This window comes from Dipodomys spectabilis, unplaced genomic scaffold, assembly GCF_019054845.1.
Source record: "Dipodomys spectabilis isolate Male_0828 unplaced genomic scaffold, ASM1905484v1 ptg000159l, whole genome shotgun sequence".
Taxonomy (NCBI): domain Eukaryota; kingdom Metazoa; phylum Chordata; class Mammalia; order Rodentia; family Heteromyidae; genus Dipodomys; species Dipodomys spectabilis.
Genome location: NW_024870836.1, coordinates 2,057,590 through 2,068,125, shown reverse-complemented (window position 1 = coordinate 2,068,125; position 10,536 = coordinate 2,057,590). Strand labels below are relative to the sequence as shown.

Here is a 10,536-nt window from a genome sequence, read left to right as displayed (position 1 = left end):
TGTAACTACCATAATGATTCTAGGAATCTGTATTTAATTTGAGTTGGGGTAGTGGCAGGGGTTGGAGATCTGAAGCCGCCACAGGTTTGTGGCAGATGGCTCTGTGTCAGCTTTGACAAGCAGCCAGGCTCAGCTTCCTCTGCAGATTTTCTTTTCTCTCTGATCAGGTAAATATGGGCACACTCTGGAAAGTTCTTCAGATTCTGCTTTAGGTTGCAAGTTTGTGACTTAGCCACATCTGTTACAAATCTTCCTTAGGTTCTCTTGTAAGCAGAGACCTGAATTTACCATGTAGGGCTGACCAATCAAACGGAGTTATTTCACCCTTATAGGGATGTTTCCTTACAACATCTGGTCTCTTGCAGAAATTCTGGAGTCCTTTTGAAAGCTGTTCAGGTGTATAATACAGATATCCAGCGGGAAATATTTTGGGATAAACCAAATCTTTGGGACAAAATGGATAGCAACCACAGTACACAGCTTCCAACATTGCCACTCCAAAGAATTCATGCTTAGCTGTTGAGATGACAACATCAGCCGTGCACAATACTTGGAAATAGTCATCTTTGCAGGGTAAGTAGCCCCAGCTTAAGACTGAAGATCCCAGTGCCTTTTTGGCCTCTGAAAATATATCTGGATCATCTGTAAAAATTTCTCCGAGGACAGAGATGTGAAAAGGGAGTTCTAAATCTTTTAGGTGCAATAATACCTTAAAAAGTGTCTCTGGATCTTTGTCATGCTCCCACCTGTGAGGCCAGACAATGTACAATGGTCGTGGCTGATCATCAGCTCCATCCAAAATGTCACAAGGATTATGAATCAGATTCTTGAATTCACCATATGTAATGGATATTAGACCCATGTCTGATATATTGCTGGTAAATATTTTTCCCAATTATTTAGCTTTCTTTCTAGTTTGATTGCTATTTTTTACCTGTGCAGAAACTTATTTTAAGGTAGTCCCATTCAGTCATTCTCCAACTTGTTGTGACCCTGGAAATCTGTTCTGGAAGTTCCTGTCTGTGCCTATAAGTTCAAGTGTCTCTCATACTCAGTCCTGTAGTAGTTTCAGAGTTTCAGGCTTGATGTTAAGGTCTTTAATCCATTTTGAGTTGATGTTAGTGCGTTGTGATAGGCGAGGATCTACTTTTCATTTTCTGCATGTGGCCAGTTTTCCCAACACCCGTAGTTGAAGAAGTTTTGCCTCTTCCACTGTATGTCTTTGGCTCCTTTGTCAAATATCAACTGACTGTACATATGCGACTATATTTCTGGGTCCTCTAACCTGTCTCATTTATATTTGGGTCTCCTTTTGTGCCAGTACCAAGCTGTCTTTGTTATTATGGCTCTATAGTAGAGCTTGAAGTCCTGTATCATGATCCCTCCTGCATTCTATCTTTTGCCTAAAATTGTTTTGTCTATGCTAGGTCTTTTGTTGTTCCAAACGAATTTTTAGACTATTTTCTCTAATTCAGAAAAGTAGGTCATTGGAATTTTAATGGAAATTGCATTGAAGGTGTTTATTAATTTTGGCAGTATGGCCATTTTCACCATATTAATTCGGCCTATCCAGGTACATGGGAAGTCTTTCCATTTCCTGGTATCCTCTATGATTCCTTTTTTTAGGTTTCTATAATTTTCATGAAATAGACCCTTTACATCTTTGGTTAGTTTAATTCCTAGATACTTTTTTTTAGATTATTGTGAATGGGGTTGTTTCCTTGATTTCCCTTTCTGCTTGTACATTGTTAGTGTGCAGAAAGGTGATGATTTTTGTGGGTTAATTTTGTATCCCGCTATTTAGCCAAATTGGTTTATAATCTATAAGAGTTTGGGGATGGAGCTTTAGGGATTGTTAATTTACAAAATAATGCCATCTGCAAAAAGAGATAATTTATCTTCTTCCTCTCCTGTGCGGATCCCATTAAAGTCTTTGTCTTGTCTTTTTGCTCTGGCTAAGAATTCCAGAACTATATTGAAGAGGAGTGGATAGAGTGGGCATCCTTGCCTTGTTTCTGTTTTTAGGGGAATTTGTTGTAGTTTTTCCCCATTAAGTATAATATTGAACTTTGATCTAAAATGTAAGGCTTTTATTATCTTATGAAATGTTTCTTCTATTTCTACTTTTTCCCAGATCTTTTAACATGAATGAATGTTGAATTTTATCAAAAACCTTTTCTGCATCAATGTTGATAATCATGTGATTCTTGACCTTGGATCTGTTGATGTGATGGATTACATTTATGGACTTACATATGTTAAACCATCCTTGCATTTCGGAATGAAGCCTACTTGGTTATAATGTATGATTTTTTGTTATGTTTCTGGATTCTGTTGGCTGCAATTTTATTGAGGAGCTGTACATATGTCTTAATCAAAGAGATTGGTGTGTAGTTCTTTTTTGTTGGGTCTTTGCCTGGTTTGGGTATGAAGGAGATATTGGCTTCATAGAATGAGTTTGGGATTACTCCCTCTGTTTCTATTTCTCTGAAGAGGTTGAGGAGTATGGGTCTTAGTTCCTCTTTAAAGGCCTTACAGAATTCTGTAGTGAATCCATCAGGTCCTGGGCTTTTCCTGTTGGAAGATTTCTGATTACTTCATCTCATTGTAGATTATTGGCATGTTTAATTGATTTATTTCTTCTTGGTACTGTTTGGGAAATTTGTATTTTTTTTCAGCTAGGAAAAGAATTTATTTACTGAACTGGTGCCCCCACCATGCATGGTGGAGAAGCATGGCTGAAAACGAAGGAAAAACAGGAAGAGGTGTGGCCAAGTGAGGGAAAGGTGTGGCCACACTGGATCCAGATGTGACCTCAGGGTCTGTGACCCTCCTAAGGTCAGATGGGAGTCATGTGACCAGAGGTGGCCCAGGATGTGACCTAGCAGGAGGGGAAGGAGAGGAACGTGACTGCTTCCAGGTCTGCCAGTTACCTATGTAACAGATACTGGGCTGAAACTTAGTCAAGAGGGAGGGAGGTGTCCCTGTTCAGACCTTACATTCCAGCCTTTTGACAATTATGAAAAAGGTTAAAGATTCTCTCTGGATACTTCCTGTTTTCATGGGGTATCAACAGTAGGTTAAAAGGCTGAGATGTGTTCCCCTCTGGAAGAAGACAGCAGGCAACAGGTGTCACTTGGGCACTGAGTGCTTAGATGAAATCTAGTGGAGGCAAATCTCTTGGATGAAGTCTGGAGAAGACTCAGGCATTGAGGGACTGAAAAAAAATACGGGAGCAAATAAATGGCAAGAGGGACTTTGGGCTGAAAATGTTGGTAGAAATGTCCCTAGGTATTTCTGACATCTGTTGACTAGGTAGAGAATAAGTCAAGTGACAAAGGCAAGAATATAATTCCTTTCCAGTTGACAGGTAGACAAGTATTGACATTAGATGGGCAGACTTCTTTATTCTACTGGCCTCCTGGCTCTGGTTAATTTTGAAAGGGCAGGCACAAAGTGGCTGATGTGATATCATCTCCTCTTACTCCTCTCCATGTTCCCTTGTTCCCCAGACTGGCAGAGTCCAGGTGCTCATTGCTGGGATGGTTTGTCACATATGGTATTCAAGGAGGTTTGAACTCAATGCCTGAGCACTGTCCCTGAGCACGTCTGCTCAAGACTAGCAATCTACCACTTTGAGTTATAGTAGCACTTGCAATGTTTGCTGGTTAGAGATAAGAGGATTGAGCAAATTCTTCCTGCCTGGCTGTTTGCAGGTTAGTTGGGAAATGGAATCTGAGGGATTTTTCAGCCCGGACTGGCTTTGAACGGTAATCTATGCGACAAAAGCCCTTTGTTATTTCCAATTAAAGCAACAAGGAGTTCAAATTGAGTAAGGAGAACTTACTTGGTCCTTATCAAGACTTGACCAAATATTCTGCAATGACAAAACTCATTAGATGTGAGAATCTTAGCACAGATATGCCCAATATTTTAGAATCACGTAGTCAGTACTAGAATATAACACAAAACAAAAAAGGCAAAACTCGAAACCTAAAATTTTTGACAATATTGTTTAGACATCTTTGCTAACAAAGCATTTCACATGGTTGGGCCTCAGTTACCAGGGTCTGTGCAAAGAGCAACTTGTTAGCACGCACATTAAAATACATGGATGGAGGAGTAGTCAGCTTGGTGGAAGGGTAAGGACTGGATAGGGCCAAACCCTTAACCCATCATGTGGCCAAGATGGCGAATTGCTGAAAAAATGCAAAGAAAGCCTTAACAAAAAATCAAGCCTAGTTTGGAAAGCCTTTGAGAGGGAACCTAGAGGGGGTCCCTGGGACCTAGCCCATGTCGCATTCTTCAGGGCACAATCGAAAAAGTTGTAGAAAAGAAACAGGAGATATAGAAAGTTCGACATTAATAGCAGAGAGCCAAGAGAGCCTGAAAGTAAACAGACTTCTCACCATGTATCATTGCAGACTCAAAAATTGTGAAAATCTGAGAACAGCATAAAAATATTAGGTGTTCCGGCTATCCAGTGAGCGCAGGAGACATTTCAGAGGGGTTTCATGACTCAGGCATGACTCACAGCACCCCAGTAAATGTGTAGGAGAGTCAGTCTGGTGAATGAAGGAGAGCTGACCAGGCAGAAGCGGTGTCCGGACGTCCCCCAGAGCCCTCTAGAGAGAAATAGCCAAATCCAACAAACCAAGCATCCTCAGCTTTGGAGGTGATCAGCCTTTCGTCAAAAGGCCATATGAGCTCTCTGGCATGGCACCACATCTGCACAGAGATTGAGCAACAGAGAGCTATAGAGAGTAGTTTCACTTACCAGAGTGGAGAAGTGGTGTGGACGTGGATGTGAAGGCCAGCAATGTTATTGGTGAAAAGTCTCACATGGTGTATCAAAGAAGTTGGGTTCATAGAAAAGTGGTGGTTAGGAAATTCTAACATTTCCGACTCAATAACCCCATCCGAATCATGGCACCATATGTAAGGAATGTTAATTAAGTAGGTTTCATTAAGTAGCCAATGAAGAAAACACCACATGTTATTCAGGCAGGAAAAGATGTTTGTTTACCGAACTTCTGCCCCCACCATAGGTGGTAGAGAAGCATGGCTGAAAAGGAAAGGGGTGATAGAAATTTGTATTTTTGTAGAAATTAATTCCTCTCTGCTAGGTTTTCCTTCCTTTGTGAGTAGAGTCTGGAATTACTTCTTTATGATTGTTTGGATGTCTTGGATGTCTGTTGTAATTTTCCTGTGGTATCTCTGATATTATTGATTTGGGTCTCTTGTTAGTTACTCTTGCCAGTGGTCCTTCAGTTTTATTGACATTTAAAAAAAAAGCTTTTTGTTTTATTAATTTTATTTATAATTTTCTTAGTCTCTATCTTATAAATTTCAACTCTTATTCGGTTATCTCTTTCTGTCTAGCAACTTTAGGTTCAATTTTTTTCTTGTTTCTCTTGCAGTTTTAGTTGAATCATAAGATTGTTTACTTGGTCTTTGTTTCTTTTTTTCTTTTTGGGGGGAGGGAGGTTCGGTCGTGGGGCCTGAACTCTGGCCTGGGTGCTGTCCCTCAGCTCTTCATCTCAAGGCTAACGCTCTACCACTTGAACCACAGCGCTACTTCTGGCTTTTTTTCTTTTGGCTTATGTGGTGCTGAGGAATCGAACCCAGGGCCTCATGCATGCAAGGCAAGTGTTCTACCACTGAGCCACCTTCCCAGCCCGGTCTTTGTTTTTTAATGTGTGCACTGAGAGCAATAAATTTGTTCCTCAAGACTGCTTTTTCTGTGTCCCATAGGTTTCTTTTGATGTTTCTTAATTTTCATTGAATTGTAGAAAGTTTTTAATTTCTTCTATAATTTCTTCTGTGACCCATGTCAGAGTGCTGTTTAATTTCCATGTGTGTAAGTTTTTTCTACTTTATGCCTTGTTATTGAGAACTAGTTTGATTCCACTATGGTGAGATAGAATACAGGGTTTTATGTCGATCCTCTTGTATTCCTTAAATTCCTTGTATGAAATAAGAAATTATCTATTTTAGAAAAAGTTAGGGGGTTGACAAGAGTTAGACCCTGCTGGTGTGAATGCCTGTAATTCTATCTACGCAGGAGGCTCAGATCTGTGTATTCAGGTTCAAAGCCAGCCCAGGCAGGAACGTTCATGAGGCTTTTCTGGGGTTATTCAGCACCACACCCTGCCTCAAGTCTGGGGTTGTTCACCCCCTTTGCCACCATGGGCTGGGTTGGGCTGCTTATGCTAACCAGTAGGGAGAGGCGCTGCACCCCACTATGGGTCCAGAGTTGTTTGCTGCTGCTGTCGATCCCGTTGCTGCTGCCCCAGCTGCTGCCACTGCCCCAGCTGCTGCCACTGCCCCAGGATCAGCTGGGCCACTTATGCAAGCCAGGCACCCACCACGAGTCAGGTGTTAACCACTGCTGCTGCCTCGGGCTAGGCTGGGCTGCTTATGCAGGCCAGTATGGAGAAGCACAAACCACCATCCATCTGGGGTTGTTCACTGCAGCTGTCCCCACTCCAGCCACTGCTACCTCCCTGATCTGGTCTGGTCTGGTCTGTTCCTGTGGGCTAGTGCCAAGAGGCACCACTGCCAGCTGCCATTGCTTCTCCAGGTTAGGCAAGGCTGTTTACACCATCAGAACAGAGGTGCCACGCTGCCAGTGTAGGGTCGTTCGCCATTGCTGACAGCTGCTGTTGCTCTTGAATGGATTGGGCTGCTTGTACCAGCCAGGCAGAGGCACCCTGCCAGGGAGGGTGAGGGGAGTTTTCATGCTGGCTCTGCCTTCTGAGATTTCTGTTTGTATTCTCTAGGTTGGCCCCACCTCTTGGGAGTCTTTTGGGAGCCTTGGGATGCTTATGAGTGTGTGGTCCTCGGAGGGTCCAGAGCCTGGCCAGCTAAGCAGCCTGGTACTACGAAGCCCCAGCACTTAAGCTGCTTAGTGCGGAGTCCCATATCCAACAAGTTGTGGGAGAAGGGTCTTCCAACTTTACTGTCTGTGTAGGTTTTTCCCTTTTCTTTTTCACTTCATCTATCTCTTTGAGTAATCGCCTTTTTGGGGGTCACTTGGGGAAACAGAGCATTGAAATCCAAACTCTATATTTGGTTGGAGAGAGCTGTGGTGTTTCCCTGCTGTTCCATCACCACCTTGGCCCCTCCCCTTCAGGTGGAGGTTTTCTTAGGCGGCCGGTGGGCCTTGATTACAAAAAGATAAGTACATAAAAGAATATGTTGTAGGGGCTGGAAAGGTGGCTCAGTGGTAGAGCGCTTGCCTTGCATGCCTGAGGCCCTGGGTTCGATTCCTCAGCACCACATAAGCAAAAAGAAAAAAGCCACAAGTGGCGCTGTGGCTCAAGTGTTAGAGTGCTAGAATTGAGCTGAAGAGCTGAGGGACAGTGCCCAGGCCCAGAGTTCAGGGCCCACAACTGGACCCCCCCCCCAAAAAAAAGAATATATTGTAAAGCCTGCAGATTGTAGTTAGACATTTCTGTTAATACAGTCATCCCAAGTTTCGGAAACAAAGAAGGTGGTCTACCCTAAAGTATTTCAAAAGGATTAAATCCTTTAACATAGGGGCTACATCTTGCTCAAAGGAGAGCAAAGTGGAGGAGGCTCACCTAGCCATTTCAAGTCTCTGTATTTAATTTAGTTAAAGTTTCCTTTAAGGTCATATTCACTCTTTCTAGTGCCTTGAGGTCTATAAATGGATTGAAACTTCCAATTTATTCCTAGGGTGTTAGTTAATAATTGAGAACTTGCACCATGAATGCAGGGCCATCTTTGGACCCAACAGCTGAGGGTTAGCCAAATCAAGGGATTATTACACACCTCAGCTCAGCCTGAAAAAGTGTCCACTATTACTAACAGATACCAATACCCATACTTTCCAAGCTTTACCTCTGTGGAGTCTACTTTCCCAAAATCACTGTCTGAGGTTCCTCACATATCAATTCTTTCCATAGGTTCCAGCTTTTCAGCAGTTACCTGTTGGAAATTATGTACATGCATTACAAAGGATTCTCAGGCTGAGGCTCCACTGGTTTTCGAACAGTTTTAGTCAGTGGCCTGGGGCAATTTACCAGGGTGCCAATATCTACACGTAAACTGACAGAAAGCTTGAGCCTGTATGCTTTTTTTAACAAGTTCAGTGTTCACTGCTTTTGCTTCTTCCTTTAATCTTAAAGACTAGTAGCTTTAGAGTAGTCTCTGAAACTACATGATCAGCTCAGATGTTTCCCTGTATCTTAGGGTCTCTAGTTTCTTTAACTCCTGTACAGTAATATGAACCTTGAAGACTTCGTCCATTTTATTCTCCTCCTTTTCTCTCAAACTTGCTTTCATGATACCACTCTCCTTCTGATTGTGCTCCTTAACCTGCAAGTGTTTTGGCAGGGTCACAGGAGAGTTTATTTGACTGGCCAGCTGCTGCTCCTTCTCACAACACCCTTGCTTGGTCTTTAGCTCCTCCCTTAAGTTCATAGAGATGGTATTGAGAGGTATTTTTCCCACTTCCACCTGTTCCATTGGGACAAGATGCTTCTGCATTACATTTATGGTGAAGATCTCAGCAGTCTTTTTGGCCTTTTATTCTAGTAGCTTCTCTTTCTAGTTTTCCACTGCAGTGTATTTTTGTGACAGATTTTCCAACTGTTTGTTTAGCTCTACTGTTTTCCTTCCTAATGCTCTTTCCCTTTCCCCAGCATTCTTTATCAGAGCATGTAGTCCTTTAACTCTTTCTGTATAGTAACATTCTCTTTCTTGAGCCTGATATTTTCTTTTTCACTTTTCTTGGCCTCATCTTCTATGACACAGCAATTTCCCATCTTCTCTGCTAACTACCCTTTCCTTCTTTCTCTGTTGCTTTGAATTTCTGGTGACACTCTTCAAAGCTTACAATCCACATGTACTTCAGCCTAATACATTCTTTTTCTTAGGGGTCCGGCGTGGGGCCAGAACTCTGGGCCTGGGCGCTGTCCCTCAGCTCTTCAGCTCAAGACTAGTGCTCTACCACTTGAGCCACAGCGCCACTTCCAGCTTTTTTCTTTTTGCTTATGTAGTGTTGAGGAATCGAACCCAGGGACTCATGCATGCAAGGTAAGTGCTCTAACACTGAGACACTTCCCAGCCCTGCCTAATACATTCTTATATCAGGTCCAGCTCCTTTTTCATGGCCATGGTTTCTTAATCCAGCATCAGGATCTCTTTTTGGCCTCACTTGTGGTTAGCAAGGATAGCAGCATTGCTGTCCTCTGCTTCTGTCAGCCTCTGACCTGTGTTCCCCTAATTTGCCTCATGCTCACGCAGGATAATGTACTTGAATTTCATTTGATTTTGAGTGTTTTCTAGATTCCTTTTGAGGATTTTCTACTCATTTTTAACTGTCACAAGTTCCTAATTTATATCTTCAAATCTTTTCTTCACGTCAAATAATTCTCTGTGTTTTCTCCAGTGTGCTCTTCTATGTGCATTTAACGTCTTGGTGGGGTTTGACGGGCACATATTGGAGATTCAGTCTTTTATAAGCCTGTGTTTTGAGATAGAAGTATATGAATTTTTTGGCCACATTACTTCTTAACTTCAGAGGGCTGCTTTTTAAGTTGAACATAGTTGGAATTCAGCACCCCAAGCTCCAGATGGTTAATGTGATTACTTAACTTGTCATTTTCTATCTTTCTCTTCCTTGGACATTCCTTTTCCCAAAGTCCATTTTGCTTGCAATAAATACACTGATTTAGTCTAGAGGTTCTCTATTGCCATTTGCAAATGAATTGTACTGTCTTTGCCAAGGGTTTCTTGATCCCTATTCTGATACTCCTACTAAAACTCAAACACCCTTTTTAGAACCCTTTTTTCCAGGGTATCTTTGTTATCAAACACCCACTGGGCAACCACTTCCAACTTAGAATACACATTTCCCTCAAAACCTTTTGACTTTTGAAGCTTTCTTCTAATATCTGGGGCTGTCTGGGTAACAAAGGCCTATAGGTCCTATAGGCTTCTGGGAGAAGGTTCAGAAAGGATAACAAAGGCCTATAGATCCTATAGGCTTCTGGCAAAAGTTTCAGAAAAGCATCAGGGTACTCACTGGGGAACTATACCATATCTCTCACCTTAGATTGATGATTTGGCTTTCTAGCCACTGCCTTATCCCTGCTAACAGAACCTGGCAATAATTGGTAAGCACCTCAATACCTAGATCACTATTGTGACAACATTGTCATTGTGACATCATGATTCCATTGTGACATAGCAAATCTATTATGACCTCTTAGCTCCTTTGAAAAATCACATGCCCTTTTCAACATCACAGTCCATTTGTGTACCCATATCCTTGTTGTTAACTAATGAAAATTGAGATCACACATGCCACTATAAAATCAAAAAGTGTTTGTGACATCCTCAAGTGTGACATCACTTTTTCATTATAACATCAGTTCATGTGACATCACCAAACTCAATGATATATTGCATGATGACAACAATCCTCATTGTGACATCATAGACACATTGTGAATGCCTATTCTGTGATTTCATTGTATTTCAAATGTGGCATGAGAGTTGCTATTA

At 42.0% G+C, this 10,536-nt stretch overlaps 1 protein-coding gene across 1 annotated transcript; it reads right to left on the bottom strand.

Annotated features, from left to right (window-relative positions):
- Positions 1-241: 241 nt before the first annotated feature.
- LOC122119000 (glycosyltransferase-like domain-containing protein 1) lies at positions 242-862 on the bottom strand. The gene has a single exon (XM_042692967.1). It carries the CDS (start codon positions 860-862, stop codon positions 242-244), a length of 621 nt encoding a protein of 206 aa, XP_042548901.1.
- Positions 863-10,536: the final 9,674 nt, after the last annotated feature.

What these genes read in the sequence shown, in the direction of transcription:
- LOC122119000 (XM_042692967.1), bottom strand. Translation starts at nt 862, where the DNA reads ATGGGTCTAATATCCATTACATATGGTGAATTCAAGAATCTGATTCAT.